Source organism: Marmota marmota, unplaced genomic scaffold, assembly GCF_001458135.2.
Source record: "Marmota marmota marmota unplaced genomic scaffold, marMar, whole genome shotgun sequence".
In the NCBI taxonomy this organism is placed as follows: domain Eukaryota; kingdom Metazoa; phylum Chordata; class Mammalia; order Rodentia; family Sciuridae; genus Marmota; species Marmota marmota.
The window spans coordinates 69,594,987-69,615,074 of NW_026000026.1; the positions used below are offsets into that span (position 1 = coordinate 69,594,987).

A 20,088-nucleotide genomic window follows, 5' to 3' on the forward strand; every position below is an offset into this window, starting at 1 on the left:
TTGTTTTATAGTTTTTCCCTTGTGAGTCTTAAAGCACTAGACATTTTCTTCATAATTTCTCACCCACCCGGACCCATTTGAAGGATCCTTTGATATCCCCTCTTTATAAATCAGACAAATCATAAATGCTCCCCTTAGCCAGTCCCATTCCCTTCTGGACAGCCAATGTAAAAAGACCAGATATCTTACTTGTTTCACTACATGAAGTACCTCCCTCTATTCCCAGCTTCTGAAATCATTAAAAAGCAACCTTTGGTTTGAGAAATATTTATTTATAGAGAAGTAGTTAAGGTTTAATCTAATTGCCCCTAAATGAATCCTTTGGAACAAAAATATGTGCAACATTTATGACATAAATCCAAATCTCAACACCCCCCCCCCCTTTTAAAAATATTAGACCCAAAGACAGTGTGGACTCCATGGTTGTTAGATAAAAGCATTACTCTTATTAGAAAAGACAACAGAGAAGTGGAAAACAAGCCCTGAGATCTCTGGTCAGAGTCTCAAAGAGAGGTCCAAACTCCAGAAAGGGTCAGGGTAGCAGCTCCAGGTTAACAAAACAGATTTCCATCATCCACTGGGTTGGCTGGCACTCATTCCAGATTACTTAAGTCTCTTCTCTTGTCTAACCAAATACTCAGCACCTACAGAGTCAAGGCATAGATAGTAAGCTATGAATCTTAGAAGCTACAAAGAATTGAATGCAATTTTCTTTTTTGGCAAATAGATCCAACTACATTTTTTTTCTTTAAAGTATGATGCTGCCCAGAAAAGAAACAGGCAAAAAAAATATTTTTCCCTTTTGTGGTACTAGTGATTGAACCTAGGCCTCATGCATGCTAGGCAAGTGCTCTATTGCTGAGTTACATCTCCAGCCCTTTAAAATTTTCATTTTGAGACAGGGTCTCTTTTCACTAAGTTGACCAGGCTGGCGACAAACTTGTGATCCTCCTGCCTCAGCCTCCTGAGTAGCTGGGATTATAAGCATGCAACCCTTTGCATAGCTCAAATGTTCCTTTGAAGCTACTATGTCTAATCCTCTAAAGATGAGAAAGTGTGAATGTACAATAATATCAACAGATTAAGCAACCAAAAAATGGACAGCGACTGTAGTTTACATTTTTAGCCCTCTGATTTGAAGCTTCTCTGGAAGTAAGAGTCCTATTACTTGTCCATCTCCAGCTTTCTTGCTACCTACCTTTATAGACTACTTCATTTCACTATGTATTAAAGATGGACCTATTGAGTCTCAGAGTTTTCCAAATCATCAGGCTCAATCATCAATCCTTAAGGTCCTTGAATCACCTCAACATCACCCTCATTCTTATAAACTTTTCAAAATCAGATTCCAGAGGCTGTGCACCTTTTCCTTGCAGCTCACTCCATGTAGTACCTGAATTTGTTCCAAGACTTCACGCTGCATCTCCACAGCCATATGATATACATGATGATCAGAGTCATTGTACATCACAGCATTTTGGAACATCAGCATCAGATCCCGCTGGAATTGGGCCATGGTACGAATCCGCCCCTTAGACAGATTCCTCTTCAGGCTAGTTAAGTCCATGGGTCTGCAGATGGCCAAGAGAAACCAGAGAAAATCAAGCTGTAATGTGTAAAAAGTGGTGACCTAACATGCTCTCTTAGATAACTGTTGTTTTATTTTGTTTTTATTTTTCATATTGGGTATTGAACCCAGATTTACCACTGTTTACATTCTTAGCTTTTTTTATTATTTTTATTATGAGGTAGGCATGGAAACTGCACCCAGCAAACTGGCTATAATGAAAAATGGTAGCAAAGATAATAAAGCCCATCAGATAATAAAATAGCAGCAGCAGCTAACATCTGACTATTTACAACAGGCCAAGCACTATGATAGATACATTCTATCACAAATTAATCCTCTCAATAAACAGATAATGTAGGTATTATTACTGTTGTTATGATGCTGATGAGGAGGAGAAAGAGGAACAGGAGATGGAATCTTACTGTTTCCAAGGCTGGTCTTGAACTGTAGATCTTCCTGCAACAGCCTCCCAAATGACAAGAGAACCAAGCATGATTGTGTGTGCCTATAATATCAGCTATTCAGGAGACTGAGGCAAGAGGATTATGGAGACAGCCTGGAAAACTGCAAGACTCCATCTAAAAACAAAAACAGGGCTGAGTGTGGTTATACACACTTGTAATCCCGGCAACTCAGCAAGACTGCAAGTTCAAGGACAGCCTCAGCAAGTTGGCAAGGCATTAAGTAACTTAGCAAGACCCTGTCTTATGATAAAAAAAAATTAAAAAGGAAAAAAAGAAAGACTGTGGATGTATTTTGGTGGTAAGATATCCCTTGGTGTAATTCTCAGTACCAAAAAAAATAAAAAATAAAAAAAAGGATTATTATTAAACTTTGTTGGGCAAATTGGGAAACTTAAAAAGGTTAAGTACTTGCCCAAAGTAACACATTCTGGACTCCAATTCAGAGGCAGCCTGACTCCAAAGTCCACAGGCCAAGACACTCTTCAATTATTATAGGAACAGAGTCAGCCTCAGGTATCAAGGCTGTAAGGAGCTCCAGTGTTCAGTTTGTCTTCAATAATCACTGTCCTTCCCCACATGAGGACAAACCATTTGTCCTCTCAGGAGTGTATAGAAACAAGGCACCATCTTTTTAAAAAAATATTTTTAATTATAGATGGACACAATACCTTTAATTAATTAATTAATTTTTATGTGATGCTGAGGATTAAACCCAGTGCCTCACATGTGTGAGGCAAGAAAGTACCATCTTGGAAGCAGACAGGAGATCTTACTAGACACCAGTTCTGCCAGCATCTTCATCTAGGACTTCCCAGTCTCTAGAACCATGAGAAATAAACTTCTATTACCCAATCTGAGGTATTTTGTTTTAGCACTACAAATGAACTAAAGGTTCAGCTATGATCTTTTATATTCTATTACCACACTGTTTTATAATAGCATTTTAGGGAAAGGGAGGGGGAAGGGGAGTAGCAAGGATTGTCGAAGGTGATGGTCATCATTATACAAAATACATGTAAGAAGATGTGAATTTGGTGTCAACATACCTTATACACAGAGATATGATAAACTGTGGTATAAAGGTGTATTAAGAATTTTAATGAAAAAAAAAAGAGAGTTCACATATAATGGCATAATTTGGCGTGAACATACTTTATATACAGTTACAAAAAAATCGTGCTGTGAATGGATAATTATGAATGTAATGCATTCCACTATTGTCATGTATGTAAGAAATAAATAAAAATTCAAAATACTGTACTCAACCAACCCTTTGTAACTTTGTATGCAACTTCTTTTTGGGTTAATATTTTTGCCTCAGAATACCTATAACTAATTAATTGCCTTAAAGTTTTGGAGGCTGAGACAGGAGGATTAATTGAAAGTTCAAGGTCAGGCTTGGCAACTTAGACCCTGTCTCAAAATTTTAAAAACAAATAAAAAGGGGCTGGGAATGTGGCTCAGTGCTAGAGTACCCTTGGGTTCAGTCTCCAGTACCATACACATTCACAAAAAAAAAAAAAAGTCAAAGACTAATTTAAGACTATAATGAATGGATCATATTACTTGAAAAGTCAATACTGCAAAAAAAAAAAAAAAGTTTACTTGCATTACTTCTCAAGTGAAGACACTGAACTCCTAACTTTATAAACTTGTTTGGCTGTAAAATATATGTTGAGTCTGCTGGGTCCAGTGGTGCAAGCCTAAAATTCCTGTGGCTCGGGAGGCTGAGGCAGGAGGATTGAAAGTTTAAAGCCAGCCTCAGCAACTTAGCAAGGCTCTAAGCTACTTTAGAGAGACCTTGTCTTAAAATAAAAAAATTAAAAGGGCTGGGGGATGTGGCTTGGTGATTAAGCGCCTCTGGGTTCAATTCCTGGTACAAAAATTGTGTGTGTGTGTGTGTGTGTGTGTATTGAATTTATAAGTAATTTATAAGTAATATAAATAAAGAAATAATCTAACAGATGGGAAAAGAATGAAAAGACAGATATAAAAAAGCAGCCAACCTTTCTTGACACCTTTTCCACTGACCTTTTCACCACATCCTTGTATCCTGGGGCCTGCCTTTCTGACACAGGCTTCAAAAATGGACTGCTGAACCTGTTAAGGGACAAACCCAGAAAAAGTGAAGAAACCCTGGCAATTACTCTAAATAAGAAGAGTGGCTATGAACAATACTACTTAAAAATACAGAGTTAAGGCTCAGTTCTTGTTAGATTTCCCTTAGTGGAATGCAAACTGAGCACTATTAAGAGGAAATCTATTGTGAATCCTGTAAATCTCAGTGAGGATGGCAAGTTGGAGGCCAGCCTGGGTAACTTAGTGAGACCCTGTCTCAAAATAAAACAAAAAGAACTGGGGGCAGCTGGTTTGAATCCCCAGTACTGCCAAAAAAAAAAAAAAAAAAAAAAGGAGAAAAAAGAAAAAAGAAATCTAAATCTATACATTTCCTCTTGCCAGTTTTAAAAAAGCAGTGAAATATTTAACTATTATTATAATATACTAATTTAGAGCTCAGAAATTTGTTCAAAGCTCCTGAGGGCCTTTATATGTTAAAAAAAAAAAAAGAATCTACCATATGTCATATTGTAAGGAGGCATACATATTTTAAGTACGAAATATCATGTAATATAAATCAATTTCAGGAGACAATTCAAATGGCACAGCAACATTTTTATTATTTCTTTTTAGATATACATGACCGTAGAGCATATTTTGACATATCATACATATATGGAGTATAACTTATTCTAATTAGGATCAGATCCCATTCTTGTGGTTGTACATGATGTGCAATTATACTGGTCATGTATTCATATATAACACAGGAAAGTTATGTCTGATTAATTCTACAGTCTTTCCTATTCTCCTCCCCTCTCCCTTTCCCTTCATTCCCCTTTGTCTAATACAATGGACTTCTATTCTTCCCCTCCTCATCCTTCCTTGTTGTGGGTTAGTATTCACATATCAGAGAGAACATTCAGCCTTTGGTTTTATGGGACTGGTTTATTTCACTTAGCATGACATTCTCTAGTTCCATCCATTTACCGGCAAATGCCGTAATTTCATTCTTCTTTATAGTTGAGTAATATTCCACTGTGTATATATACCGCATTTTCTTTATCCATTCATCTGTTGAGGGGCACCTAAGTTGTTTCCACAGCTTGGCTACTGAATTTAGCTGCAGTAACTATTTCTTGTACAGACCAGTAAAAGCAGCTGAGTCTTAGGTATTATGACCTGTTTGAGGGATAAACATATCTCCTTTTATACTTAAGACCTAACGTGCTAATGCCTCAGTTCTGAACATAATCCTATTACCACTGTGGAGACCCACCTGTGACTGGCAATCATCTTCCAGACTGGCAAAAGAGTTTTTTTAAATAGCAAATGATCCTGAACAGGGTCACCTTGACTTAGATCAGTCCTAGAAGATACAACATGACAGAAAAGAGATAGTTAACTTTACAAATGGTATTCTGTCTCTCCAGTGATGAGGTTTTCTCAATGCATAGTGCTCTTAATTTTAATACCTGAAGGAATATAATACCACAGGAATAAAAATATATTTAATGCCTTTTTTTTTTTTTCCAGGGGAGAGTACTGGAGATTGACCCCAGGGGCACTCAACCACTAAGCCGCATCCCTAGCCCTTGTTTGTATTTTATTTAGAAACAGAGTCTCAGTGGGTTGCTCAGGTCCTCACTAAGTTGTTGAGGATGGCTTCGAACTCTCAATCCTCCTGCCTCAACCTCCTGAGCCACTGGAATTACAGGTGTGCATTACCATGCCTGGAACCTTTTCTACTCTTTCTACTTTTTTAAAAAATATAATTTTAGTTATACACGGACACAATATTTTTATTTATTTTTATGTGGTGCTAAGGATCAAACCCAGTGCCTCACATGTGAAAGGCAAGTACTCTGCCACCAAGCCACAACCCCAGCCCCACCTTTTCTACTACTCTTGAAGATTTGTTTTGTAGCAGCCATGACTTTAAAGAACTGATCTAGGATAACGCTTTTTTTTTTTTTGGTACTGGAGATTGGACCCAGGGTGCTCCATCACTGAGCTACATCCCCAGCCCTTTTTAATTTTTGAGACTAGATCTCCCTAAATTGCTGAGGGTGGCTTTGAACTTGCAATCATCCTGACTCAGCATCTCAAATTGCTGGGTTTACAGGCATGCACCACCATGCCAGGCTGAAAGCAGTCTTTGTTCAATGTTTCCCAAGTGCCTGTGACAGAACATGGCACATAGTAGGTGCTCAGTAGGTATTTGATAAGTTAGTCTGGTCCTGTTTTTATGCAGAAATATGTCACACTAATACAACCTCTCCCATATTTCCAAAGAAAGAAATATTTACTTCACATACCAAATAACAATTTAAGTAATTTTCTTTTTCACTTTCCCCTGTATAGTGATCTTTAAAATACCTAAGACAAAACCATTTTTCCTTCCTTCTCTGAGCTAAACTGTCTCATTTTATTTATTTATTTGTTTTGTTTGTGGTGCTGGGGATGTGAACCCAGAGCCTTGTGCATATGAGGCAAGCACTCTACCAACTGAGCTATATTCCCAGCCTATTTAGAAGAGTACTGGTTCAATTTTTCTTTTTCTTTTTCTTTTTGGTGGTACTCAGGATTGAACTAGGGCTAATCGCTATACCTCTGAGCTACATCCCAATCTTTTTATATATATATATATATTTTTATTTTTTAGAAGTAGTTGGACAATACCTTTATTTTGTTTATTCATTTTTTAAATGTGGTACTGAGGATTGAACCCAGGGCCTTGTATGTGCCAGACCAGCACTCCACCGCTGAGCCACAATCCCAACCCTCTTTTATTTTTTAATTAAAAAAAATTTAAATGTTGATGCAGGGTTTTGCTAAATTGTCCACACTGACCTTGGTTAATCTTGTGATCCTCTTGTCTCAGTCTTCAAGAGTAGCTGGGATTACAGAACGCATCATGCCAAGAAAATGCTATTATTATTATTATTATTATTATTATTAATACTGAGGATTGAACCCAAAGGCACTTAAACACTGAGCCATAATCCCAGCACTTTTTATATTTTATTTAGAGACACAGGTCTTGCTAAATTGCTGAGTCTGGCCTCAAATTTGCAATCCTTCTCCTGCAGCCTCCTGATTCATTGGGATTACACCATTCCCAGTATAAATGCTATTATTTGTAGAAATCTATCAGAACAGGGAGCCCAAAACAAACTTCTTTGTTTCTGGTCACTCAACAGAATGAACATTTTCTCCTTGGTACTGGTGGTGTAACTTCATTCACATATCCATATAACAGACCTTTAACGTACCTACCATATGAAAAGCACTACGCTAGGATTGTAACTTCATAATCACAACTTTGTTGTAGAAATTCCTTGCCTACCTTTATGGGAATGAATGCCAAGCAATGATAGTAAAATAAAAGTGAGACTGGAAAGATCCTTCGGACTGGGAATGGTGCTCCAAAGACTCTTCTTTTCTTCTTGACAGATCAGTACAGACCAAGGGAAGTACCTAAGAAGAAGGCTCTAGAGATTTATTCATTTATTTTTTACAGTGATGGGGATAGAACCCAAGGCCTTGGATATGCTAGGTAAGCAGCACTCTACTAGATAACTATATTCCACTCCCCACCTCTGACTGAATGTCTTCTTTTAAAGTAGATTTACGCTTCCCTACCAATAACAAACAAACAAACAAACAAAAATTACCTTTTTAATCTCCCCTTAAGGTATCATGCCAAGTAAATATGGAAACTAGTATCTATTGCTTTCTAATAAAGATTATATGATTACTATAGTGACTCACACCTGTAATCCCAGCTACTGAGGAGGCTAAAGTAAGAGGATCACTAATTTGAACCTAGCCTAGGCAATTTAGTGAGAACCACCCCCCAATCTCAAAATTTAAAAATTGAAATTAAAAAAAGGCTGGGAATGTAGCTCAGTGGTAGAGTACTCCTGGGTTTAGTCTCTAGTACTGCACCCCGCAATAGATTTAAGAAACATTCTGACTGAGCAATCTTTCCTGAACAAATGAAGCCTAGTAATTAAGAAAGAAGAATTAAAGGACACTCAATGTTGATGAATCAGACTTGTTTTATAATAGGAGAGCCTATAGATCTATATTTATATGATGTTAAAATTTACATTTGGTGCCATGCATGGTAACACACGCCTATAATTCCAGCAGCTCAGAAAGTAAGGCAGAAGGATAATGAGTTCAAAACCATTCTTAGCAACTTAGCAAGACCTAAGTAAATTAATGAGATCCTATCTCTAAATAAAAATTCAAAAAAGGACTGGGGATTTGGCTCAGTGGTTAAGCACCCCTGAGTTCAATCCCAGGTATCCCCCAAAATTATATTTGAGTCATTGGGATTACAGGCATGTGCCATCATGCCCAGTACAAATGCTATTATTTGTAGAACTCTATCAGAACAGGGAGCCCAAATCAGTGAGACCCTCTCTCTAAATAAAAAATAAAAATGGCTGGAGAATGTGGCTCAGTAGTTGAGTGCCTCTGCATTCAATCCCCAGTACGTACCAACCAACCAACCAATAAATGTATATAGAACCTAAGTGCAGTGGCACATGCCTGAATTTCTGAGTCCAGGAATTCCAGGCCAGACTAGGCAATATAAGAAGACCTTTCCTCAAACCTAACAAAAACAAAACAAAACAAAACAAAAATCCAACAAACATATTTAATTCACAGTGTTTTCCTTTTTTTTTTAACTTATAAAAGTAACTCATTTCATTGTAACATATTTAAATAGGAATAATAAACAGAAGTTAAAGTATGAATCTTAATCTTGGATAAAAATCTCTACTTATAGGGTTTTTTGTTTTTTTTAATTTGTTTGTATAATGTTGGGCATCATACCAAGAGCTTCAAACATGTTAAGCAAATTCTCTACTACTGAACTATTCCCTCAGATCTATACTTACAGTTTGGAGGAGTTTGCATGACTGAGGAGGATATCCACAAGGGGAGTTTCCTGAATGCTGAAGCCATCATCACAGTCTCCTGAAGGGGGCTGGTCCTCCATCTCTGAAGCATACCCTTCACCTTGATCCTCCTCTTTGGATTCTAGCTGAACCTCACCCTGAGAATTTAAGGAAACTTTTACTATTTGTGTGGTAATTTTATTTGCACAGAATAAAATAAGGCTAAACTTAAGGTGAGAAAAGGCAAATTATTATAAAGCTATAAAAGAAATTAGAGAAAGCCGACTTAACTAGACCTAAATCAATAAATTCTTAGTAAGTATCTTGCTAGAGAATTTTAACTCTGCCTCCTCAACCCCCAAATGAAAAAACAATATTTACTCAGTTTTAGTTGGATGCTGTACTCTTTGAAATTATCAATAGAATCTGTGGGCCCTGGAGTAACAACTATAGCTGGCCAGATTTTTTTATATATTTTTATATGTATAAAATTTTGTTTTGTTTTTATTTTGGTATTTGGGATTGAACTCAGGGATGCTTTACCACTGAGCTACATTCCTAATCCTTTTTTTTAAAAGACAGATTCTAAATTGCCCAGGTTGACCTTGAATTTGCAATCCCCTTGCCTGGGCCTCGAAAGTAGCTGGGATTATAGGCATGCAGCACCACAACCACTGGCAAGATAATGTCCCCCAGGCTGGTCTCAAACTCCTGAACTCAGCTAGGACACTGGGTGAACTGTTTCATTTAAATCTCACAGCAAACCTACAAAATAGAACACATTATCCTATTTGGAGTAGAGACAACTGAGGTTCTAAAATATGTGGTGATATGCCGAAGAACACACAGCTAAAAGTAGTACTAAAACCAGGATTTGGACCAGGTAGTTATAAACCTCTGCAGTTAACCTATGAGCTCTAACCACTCTGCTCTACCTCCCCTTGAAGACCAACCAGACAGCTGATTTAAATTATTTACTTACCTCTTCACTCTCTGTGGGTAGTCCCTGAACCGCACTAATATCTGAGGGAACAGGAACCACCTCAGGCTTTCCATTTTCTCCCTGCAGCCTTTTTTCAGCTATTAAAGGTTCTACCTTGGCTAAAGGCTCTTCAGTTTCTCTGCAGGGATTCCCTTCTCCTTCAGTGGCTTCAATTTCCCTTCCCTCTTGTTGTTTGGTACCAGATGGAGGATAGCAGCCTTCACTTGAGTCTTTGCTGCTAATGCACAATGGCTCCATTAAATAAGCAACCTGTAATCAAAGTGTACAGAAACTCCATGCAAATTATCCACACATCAGTAATGGCATATGCTTACACTGACACTGTGATTATGCTTGAGATGGCAGATAGGTTTGAAATCAAACCTATCAAATGTATACATAGGCACTGGGTTAGTTGCTAGGGATGCTATAGTAAACAAGAAAGATACAGTTCATGCATCTTCAAGGAGCTTATGTTCTCAATTTTCAGTTTTGATCAATTGGGACTTGCTGTCTAGAAAACTTGAAAAATGTGTTTGCTACAGACTTCAACAGAGACAAGTGGCAACATCTGAACTAGATCCTTGCTCATCCTGTGTTCAGTTGTAGCATAAATAAATTCTTTTGTCCAAATAATTATATTTCTTTTTTTAAATATTTATTTATTTATTTTAGTTTCCGGTGGACACAATATCTCTATTTTATTTGTATGTGGTGCTGAGGATCAAACCCTGCACCCCGCGCATGCCAGGCGAGTGCGTTACCGTTTGAGCCACATTCCCAGCCCTATATTTCTTATCAATATATTTCTTGTCCTTATCTCTGTACCAAGTTAATAAGAACCCTTTAAAATTCTGACTTGCAGCCAGGCACAATGGTACACACTTGTAATCTCAGTGACTCAGGAAGCTAAGGCAAGAGGATTGCAAATTCAAGTTTGTCAGCCTCAACAACTTAGTGAGATGCAGTCTCTGGGAATGAGGGTTAGGGGAAGGGCTGTAGAGTAACTCAGCGGTAGAGTGCCCGTGGGTTCAATTTCTAGTATGGGGGTGGGGGGACTGCCTTAAATTATAATATTTTAAGCTTCAAGGAGAGTTTTGTCAAGTATAACTTCTCATGACTCTTAAAGAATGAATTGCCCCAGTGGCTGGGGAGGCTGAGGCAAGAGGACCACGAGTTCAAAGCCAGCCTCAGCAATGGCAAGGCAGGTGCTCAACAACTCTGTGGGACCCTGTCTCTAAATAAAATACAAAATAGGGCTGGGGATGTGGCTCAGTGGTTGAAACCCGAGTTCAGTCCCAGGTTCACCCCCCAAAAAAAATTTTTTTAAAAAGAATAAATTGCAAGGATTCTCATAAGGCAGTCTTACATATAGAAATTCCACTCCTTTGATTTTAGCTCCCTAAAGACTATATTTGGTGCATATTCTGTATCAGCACCAAGTGCAGGGGACACAACAATTAGCTTAGTCATTGCCACTATGGGCCTCATATTTTAGTAAATATGGAGAAAGGTAGCTACATGTAAGGGTGAGCATTCTCTTAAAAATTTGATGTTCTTTTGGCTTTGGAATTAATGCCCACTATTACCTCAGAAAGAAAATGGAGGAGGTTCTGGCTGTTGACTTGCTCTGCCTCTTCCTGAGACTCCTCACTGCCTGCATCTCCCACAAGCAGCTCACTAGTTTCTCTCCCTGGGCTGCTTTCCTCTAGTTCCTCAGCCTCTGGATCTTCAGTTTCCCTCCAGCTGCCCACATCAAGATCCAGACTGGAGTCCCATGAACTGAAGAGGGACCTGCAGTCGTTGCTCAACTCAGAGTCATTGGGATAGTCTTGTTCAGAATCCAACCAAACCCACTCACGCCCCATCTGTAAATACACAGAAAAATGCATTAAATTTATTCAAATAATATCCCTAAGGCATCTCCATCTTCCAAGTTCAGTAGAAATACAAGGGGCCAGAATTTTTTCTCTATTCATTATCAGGAAGTACAAAAACTAGCAGAAAGGAAACATTAAGAAATGAAATAATCTTTTAAAATAAGAAAAAGCTTCATGTCAATATAATACACATTACCCAATAATGTTTTTTACTTGGATTTCCTCATACTCCGTAAGAAGGGAAAGAACTAGACACAGTTAGCTTAACAGACTTCCTTTATCCCAAATAACCCATAAATTCAGCTAAAAGGCATCAAATTTGAGGGAACAAGAGGTATATTCCTCAGCAAATACATAACCTATTAACCATCACATCCTTAAAATTCACTTTTGGTCATATCCAACTATCATTTTTCATAGTAAAACAGAAACATCAAGTTTTAATGCTATCTTCCCTTGTTCATTGTACTACACTATCCTGGCTTTAAAAAATTTTTTAGATTTGTCTTCTCCCTTTTACAACTTTAAATACAGGCTTTTCTTTTATGTTTTTGCTTGGTTCTCTGCTTCCTTAATACTTCCATTAAAAAATGTATATAGAGCCAAGTGCAGTGGTGCAAACCTATAATCCCAGCAGCTCAGGAGGTTGAGGCAGGAGGATTGGGAGTTCAAAGTGAGCCTCAGGAACCTAGTGAGGACTAAGCAACTCAGTGAGATCCTCTATCTAAATAAAAAATAAAAATGGTTGGGGAATGTGGCTCAGTAGTTAAGTGCCCCTGGGTTCAATCCCCAGTACTAACCAACCAACCAACCAACCAACCAACAAATGTATACAGAAGCTGATTGCAGTGGTACATGCCTGTAATCCCAGCATCTTGAGGTGGAAGAGGGAGAACTACAAGTTCAAGGCCAACCTCAGCAATTTAGCAAGGCTCTAAAAATAAATGGGCTGTGGTAAAGAGCCCCTGAGTTTGAACCTCCATATCACACCTCAAAAAAAAAAAAAAAAAAAAATCACACACACACACACACATACACACTTAATTTCCAATTTTGTCCTCTATTCAGGTAATTTCCAAATCTCTCCATCTTTAATTATATGCACTTTTATCTCATTTCTCTATGCATCTAAGTCAATACCCTACTATCTGCTTCAACTCCACATTTCTAAAATTATAATCACCTCTTCCTAAATCCAAAATAATTTGTTCTTTCCAACTTCCTTATTTCCATCACCAACACTATTACTCTATAAGAACCTGTTGTGTTTTAACACTTCTCTTGTATTCAGTAAGCAAATTCTCTTCCCAATTTGCCCCCACTGATTCTTCTGTGCCTTTGTTGCTGTACAAATGCATCTCTTTCATTTTCTGTATTCAATCTGCTCTCAACAGTCTCCTTATTAAAGGCTTTAGAAATCGCAAATATAAATTTCTCAATTGGCCAAAGTCCTAAGATAGACCTATTTTTCCCTCTCTGGTGTATTTTCCTACAATGATCTGTTCTAATTAATCACTTTATTGCCCCCACCACCTATGCCTAAACTTCAACTCGGCTTCCTAATCTCATCCATCACTTTTTCTACCAGCCCTAAATCTATGTTCTTTATTTAATAGACCTTTTTCACCTTTTAGTGCTTCAGTAACATCACATGTCTGTTTGGATGGCTTTATTTCACATTTTTCTAACTCCTGGACTGAATTATTTTCCATTGTCTCATAAAGACTATCTTCTACTTGCTTATCTTTCTAACAGGCTTTATAAACAGTTCTATTTAAGGTGAAAAGAACTGTGACTTCTAAACATTAATTTTTTTTGGCAGTACTGGGGATGGAACACAGGGATTTGTGCATGCCAAACATTCTACCACAGAGCCATATCCCCAGTCCTAATTGTATCTTTCTCAAGATGGTATAAAGTGCTACAAAACATCCTACTCACCTTTACTCCCCCCATCTTTTGTTTTCTGCAGTGCTGGGACTGAATCCAAGTCCTTGCACTTGTTAGGCAAAGAATTCTACCACTGAGCTATTTGAGATCCTCTTGCTTCATTATATATATAAATAGTATTTATATATATAAAATTATAAATATATACATATTATATGTATCTAATAATACACACACACTACAGTGCTATGCTGGGGCTCAAACCCAGGGCCTTGCACACACTAGGCAAGTAATTTACCCGAGTTACAACCCCAGCTCAACATTGGTAATTCTTTTTCTTTTAGAGAGAATGAATTTTTTAATATTTATTTTTTAGTTTTTCGGCGGACACAACATCCTTGTTTGTATGTGGTGCTGAGGATTGAACCTGGGCCACATGCATGCCAGGCGAGCGCGCTACCGCTTGAGCCACATCCCCAGCCCAACATTGGTAATTCTTAAACTGAGGTTAGCCTTCCAAGAACAATGTAAAGAACTCTGCGGGTGCAGTGGTGCACTACTTGGGAGGCTAAGGAGGATTGTGAATTCACACCCACATGGGCAACAAAGTGAGATCCTTTCTCAATAAAAATAAAGCAAGGGTTGGGGTGGTAGCTCAGTGGTGGAGTGCTTGCCTCACACGTGTGAGCCCGGGGTTCAATCCTCAGCACCAAATAAGATAAACAAAAAATATTGTGTTCCTCTACAACTAAAAATAAAAAATAATAATAAAAAGAACAAAGCAAAACAAAAACTCTTATAGTTCTACACATAGAAATAAAGAGGAGGGCTGAGACTGTGGATCAGTGGTGGAGTGTTGCCTGGCATGTGTGAGGCACTGGGTTCAATCCTCAGCACCACGTACAATACAAAAATAAATTAATTAAATAAAGGTCCATTGACAAAAAAAAAAAAAAGAGGAGAAAATGATAACACCCTAGAAACATCAGTGAAGAGTGTTAAATGACACAATGTCATTGAGATAAAGGTCAATGCTACCTCTGTCTACAATCTTATTAATCTTCAAGCGATGCCATGAACAGATCTCTGATAACCCTTAATTTCCCTAACATTTAAGAAAAGCCGAGTAAGACAGTCCTTATTGCACAATACTTTAAAACATTATTAGTTTCATCTTGGTTACTTACCTTTTCTTGGCTGCAGCAGGCAGCTCATAAGACCACTTTCCCCCGACAATCTCATTTTCACAAATGAGTAAACAGTGATAATGTAGAAGAAACCACAAGCTTCAAACACAACACACACAAACACACACACACACACACGTACACGCACAAAAGACACCCCAAAGGCCAGAGATTTTTTTTTTCATTTTATTGTATACACACGCACTTCACAGATTTATTTTTAAAAAGTCTGTACACTTCACAAGACAGTACAAACTAGCTACAATCTGCTAGCTACACATGAGGGCATTAACACAGCCCATGATTTTTGCCCTAAAACAGGCAAATGTGTTACTTCCAACTCTCTGAGAGAGATTTTTCCAGCTCATGTCATGCGGCCCGGGCGCCTCCTCTTCTGTAATTCCCAGTTCTGGAACAGGGCCCACAAGCCCAAGCTCTATCTTGTTTACTTCTATTTCAGGTTTAGCTCAAAGAGAACACTCTTGAGGCTTCACTTTTTCATCTTCATGTCTGCTTCAATGGCACAGCGGCGTCCTCTGGTGCCCCCATCCTAGATGACAGCAGAGAAAGAAAGAGGGTATGAATAAGCTGGTTAAGAGTTAAGAGACAAGGTGCAATAGGAATGCAGGGATTTGGTTTAGTGGGGGAGAGGGGAAAAAAAATCAGCACAAAACTTCAGAGGGATGAGGGGGCATATTTCTTTCTTCCCACAGAGTAGCTAAAAAAAACACCTCGTAGTTTGTGAGAGGAAATGTAGGACAGATTATCTGGATCATGACCATCACAGAGGTCCTTGGAATTCACCTGGGGTCCCACAGAATGACTGTTAGTCATACCACCCAGGCCCAAATCATGTGCAAAGGAACAGGAAGAGTAAACTAAAGGTGGGAAAGTTAGAAAGGGAATTGGATAGTGAGGTTCTTGGCTAACATACCTGTCCAGCTGTTGGTCCCTATAAGAAAGGCCTTTCCTGCAGACTGACCCTGGCACTAGTTCCCTAGCACCTCCTGACAGCTGTTTTCCATGAGATCAGGACAATCAGGCTTCTTTCCATCTGCTGCTCTCTCCCTGCAGCCCAGCTCCTTCCTCTTGTGCAATACTTTGCTGTCTTCAATAGATAAAAGATCCTATTAACCAGCCTTGCAATAGCCAGCCAACTGCTTGGTGATCCAGAGTCACTGTTGCAGGCCAATAAGAAAGAACGGAGACCATAGTGTTCTGTCTGTGGTACAGGCTGAAAGGCCTGTAGGCAAGATGAACTAGTGAACACTTTTGCTGGGCCAGACCATTTTTACATTTCTAATATGCAAGGATTCTAAAATATTTTGAGCTCATGAACCTAAGTTACCTATGAGGTAACTTTTGTAAGAACAAAAATACCACCTTGCGTTTATATACACACTTTAATTTTTTAAAGCCAGTTTCATAATTATCATTCTCATTTTATCCTCACAACAACCCTGTGAGGTAGGCTGGACAGGTAACTCATTATATATTAGTTCTATCACACAGAGGAGGAAACAAGGCCCCAAGAAATTACCCAATGATCTTAAGACCATATAGTTTTTTAGCCTGATGCCCTTCCAGTATAGTATGCCTCATGTTCTATAATGAACCACACAGAATAAGAGAATCATTTAATTCATGGAGGAAAAGAATACAAGTTTTTAGGCTAGTTCTACTAAGCTTACCTCTAATTCCACCAGCCACTACTGTTTATAGTGGGCATTAATACTGAGATCTTTAGCTTAAGTTTTACTGAGTGTTTGTGTATCAGGGATTATTTTTGAAAGTTTGTTTTAAGAGAAAGGAGAAAAGTACTTGCTAAATATCTGCCAGTATAAAGAACACCAATAAAAAGTCGGGTAGTATCTGCTGCTCTAAGTAATTTTCTATTTGTAAGTAAAGAATTAGTAAGTGGTGGAGTCAAGAAATGAAGAGCAGGTGCATCCTAGATCGTTACCCCAAGAATACCTCAGTGATACCATCAACATTCCCTACCCAGCCCACACACACACACATGCAAGAAGACAGAAACGCAGAAGAAAAGACAGTTTCTTATTCCACCTAAGTAAACAGAAGTTTAAGATATTGCCACAGTCTATGTGTTGGACTTCCCTCTGCCACCCACCCCCAGCAGGAGCTGAGAACCTTTCTGGCAACACCACCCTTTGCAGCCATTCAATACTTACAAAGAGAGAGAGAAGGAAGGCAGGAGAGCCCATGGGGACACTGTCCTGTTAGAGGACAAACAAACACTGATCAGGTTCCACGGAAACTCTCAGCCGCAAGCACCCCAAACCTCAGGACAGAGACACAAGCACCATACACACAAAGACAAAATTTAAAAACCCAAGAATAAGAGGAAAGAGATACAAAAGCAATCTAGTCATCATGTTTGTGGAACAGGAATTGATGGTACCTAACTGCTGCAAGCTAGGTCAATTCCCCCAACCCCCTTGAGAGTACTCTCCCAAAAGGAATTAATATTTCATTCACTCAGTTCAAAATTTCTGCCATGTTACTAGGCCTCTCAGTTAACAGCATATTTCTTTGTTTGGATAGGAGCAAACAACTACTATTCTATGATCTGTTTCTGTGCACCATTAGAATGCAGAAGCTTGGCAATACCAAGTACTAACATAAGGTTCTTTGAATACTCCAGACTTTTAGCACTGGAATACTGGTGAATAGTCTCTTTTCTGATCTATCACCTCACCTTCTCTGAAGCATCTTGTTTTCGAGTAGAATCTCTTCCTCGAAGACTTTTAGCACTGATTCCAGACTCAGATGTTTGCATAATCAACTGTGTGGCCAAGAATTGCTATAGGGAAAAGAAACAGGGTTGGCCAGAGACCTGATATAGTAGGAAAAAATTAAGACACTTTAAGTTTTGTTTGTTTGCTTTTGTTTGAATTTAGGGGTGCTTTACCAGTGAGTCACACCTCCAGTCCTTTTTATCTTTATTTTTTGAGGCACAGTCTCACTATGTTGCCAAGGCTAACCTCAAATTTGCAACCCCCCTGCCTCAGCTTCCCAAGTACCTGGTATATGTATTATAGGTATATAACACTGCATCCAGCATCAAAAGTTTTTTGCCTTATTGGAAGTTTAGCACATTAGGTTTTTTTATAATTACTATTTTTTAAGGCTTTTGTTGTTTTTTCCCCCTTTAAAAAATCTTTTTTTTTTTTAGTTGTAGATGGACACAATACCTTTATTTATTTCTATGTGGTGCTGGGGATCAAACCAATGCCTCACGTGTGCTAGAAAAGTGCTCTACCACTGAGCCGCACAACCCTAGCCCAGCATATTACGTTTTTTTTTTTTTAATATTTATTTTTTGAAGTCGGACACAATATCTTTATTTTATTTATGTGGTGCTGAGGATCGAACCCAGGGCCTTGCATGTGCTAGGCGAGCGCTCTACCACTAAGCCACAACCCAGCCCCACATTAGGTTTTAATTCTAGTTATAATAGGTATTCTAAAGAAATTGAAAATGTCAAAATGTCTTTTTTTGCTTTAATATAGGTTTATAATAATAGGACCAAAATCTCTACCCTCAAAAACAGAACAAAAGAGCTCTAACCTCTAAGAATGAGAAAAAGAATACATATAGGATGAACCAAGACCATTTGGCAATTCAAGTAATTTGGCATACATGCAAAGATACAACATTCCTTCAAGGTCAACTTCCCAAAGGATGCCTGGTTATGCAACTATAGGATAGAAGCAAGTTACCTGTGATAAAAAGGAACAGAGAAGAAACTATTTTTGTTATGCACACATGCCAAGTAGTGATAGAAAGGAAGAATCTTCTGATTCCTTCCCCAAAAAGAGAAAATCAACACGAATTGCACAAGAACAAAAATGTTATATTCCTAATGTCGTTCCTTATGGCTATTTCAAGTAAAAGCTATGGCACCCTTCCCTGTCATCAATTTGAGTCCTTCCCTTCATCCTTTTCACTTCATCCTTGCTGAAACACAAAGGAGCCTCAAAGTACCTGGATTTGTTCCAAGACATCTCTTTGCATCTCTACTGCCATGTGATAGACATCATGATCTGAGCTGTTATACATTACAGCATTCTGAAACATGAGCATAATGTCACGCTGAAATTCAGCTGTGCTGCGGATCAGTCCATTTTCAATGTTTTTCTTAATAGTTGACAAATCCATAGGCCTAAAAAAAAAAAAAAAAGAGGAAAAATGGCAGTGGAGGTAGAAAGAGGACTTGCCTGGATTTCTGAAAACATTATTAAGATATACAACTTCTTATATATCTCAATTTCAGCCTCCAGGATTCTAATGCCAACCCCTCATCCCAAAACATAAACTTAGCTCCAAAAAGGTCAGTCTGTATAATAAGCAGTGAGAAAGGTAATTAAAGGGGTTAATTTTTTAAAAAATATTTTTCAGCTATCAATGGACCTTTATTTTAGTTATCTATATTGGTGCTGAGAATAAAACCCGGTGTTCATACATACTAGGCAAGTGCTCTATCACTGAGCTACAACCTCAGCCTGTGAAGTGTGTATGTGGGTGTTAATTTTTTTAGACAATCAGTGGTGATCCAGTCACTAGAATGGTTTTAGCATGTGGATACCCTTACATCAAAAATGCTAACTTTGAACTTATTATTATCTAAAACAAATACTCACTAAGTCTGGATGACTTTCAATTTAAGCAAGTCAGTATACTGGAGGAACCATGGCTTACCTCTGTACAATGCTGTGGTAGCCAGGTGCTATGTCATCTGTAACAGGCTGCAGGAAGACATTGGCATACCTGTCCAAAAAGAATGAGGTGCAATACTGATTTATTTTCCGGAAGCATAGGAGAGGAAGCTTACTCTAAGTAACTGAAGGTAGTGAGGAGCAGACACCAGCAGTCCCACAGAAAACCACTCCAACAATGAGGAGCAAGAGAAACTAATAAGGCTCACTTACCTATGGTTAGCTGCAGCTCTCCATACAAGCATGATGGCTTTCTTCCAGATTTTCTGGGCCTGAATAGCTTCTTGATCTTCACTACAGACAGAGCTGAAACAGAGATATAGGAGTTCTAGCAGGCACAAGTTTAAAAAAAAAAAGAAAGTCCTAATTATTTTTTTGTCAACTATTTGTTCCAGGCCCAGA

The 20,088-nt window shown here is 38.4% G+C and overlaps 2 protein-coding genes across 10 annotated transcripts in view; both read right to left on the reverse strand.

Annotated features, from left to right (window-relative positions):
- Nucleotides 1-229: 229 nt before the first annotated feature.
- On the reverse strand, nucleotides 230-12,107 carry LOC107150830 (bromodomain-containing protein 8-like). Its single transcript, XM_048811611.1, has 7 exons — nucleotides 11,580-12,107; nucleotides 9,991-10,260; nucleotides 9,009-9,166; nucleotides 5,372-5,461; nucleotides 4,066-4,134; nucleotides 1,394-1,571; nucleotides 230-644 (listed from the first exon to the last, which is right to left on the reverse strand). The coding sequence occupies exons 1-7, from the start codon at nucleotides 11,880-11,882 to the stop codon at nucleotides 594-596; spliced, it is 1,119 nt and encodes a 372-aa protein (XP_048667568.1). The 5' UTR covers nucleotides 11,883-12,107; the 3' UTR covers nucleotides 230-593.
- A 3,005-nt stretch (nucleotides 12,108-15,112) lies between these two features.
- LOC107141200 (bromodomain-containing protein 8) overlaps nucleotides 15,113-20,088 on the reverse strand; it is a 29,731-nt gene continuing 24,755 nt past the window's right edge. For 3 of the 9 annotated variants that reach the window (XM_015484429.2, XM_015484423.2, XM_015484410.2), the window contains 6 exons: nucleotides 19,900-19,992; nucleotides 19,670-19,738; nucleotides 18,956-19,133; nucleotides 17,667-17,771; nucleotides 17,140-17,184; nucleotides 15,113-15,497 (listed from right to left, as the gene is read on the reverse strand). In XM_015484429.2, coding sequence (XP_015339915.1) covers nucleotides 15,438-15,497; nucleotides 17,140-17,184; nucleotides 17,667-17,771; nucleotides 18,956-19,133; nucleotides 19,670-19,738; nucleotides 19,900-19,992 — 550 coding nt within the window. In that variant the 3' untranslated portion in view covers nucleotides 15,113-15,437. Of the gene's footprint in view, nucleotides 15,498-17,139; nucleotides 17,185-17,666; nucleotides 17,805-18,955; nucleotides 19,134-19,669; nucleotides 19,739-19,899; nucleotides 19,993-20,088 lie in introns of those variants that run through there. The other 6 variants (XM_015484436.2, XM_015484417.2, XM_015484456.2 and 3 more) reach the window with 3 other exon arrangements.

What these genes read in the sequence shown, in the direction of transcription:
- LOC107150830 (XM_048811611.1), bottom strand. Translation starts at nt 11,882, where the DNA reads ATGCATTTTTCTGTGTATTTACAGATGGGGCGTGAGTGGGTTTGGTTG. An exon ending in TCCTCCATTTTCTTTCTGAG is followed by an intron (nt 10,261 to 11,579) that starts GTAATAGTGGGC and finishes CTTTGATTACAG; the next exon opens with GTTGCTTATTTAATGGAGCC. An exon ending in AAGATGATTGCCAGTCACAG is followed by an intron (nt 4,135 to 5,371) that starts GTGGGTCTCCAC and finishes GTCCCTTAACAG; the next exon opens with GTTCAGCAGTCCATTTTTGA.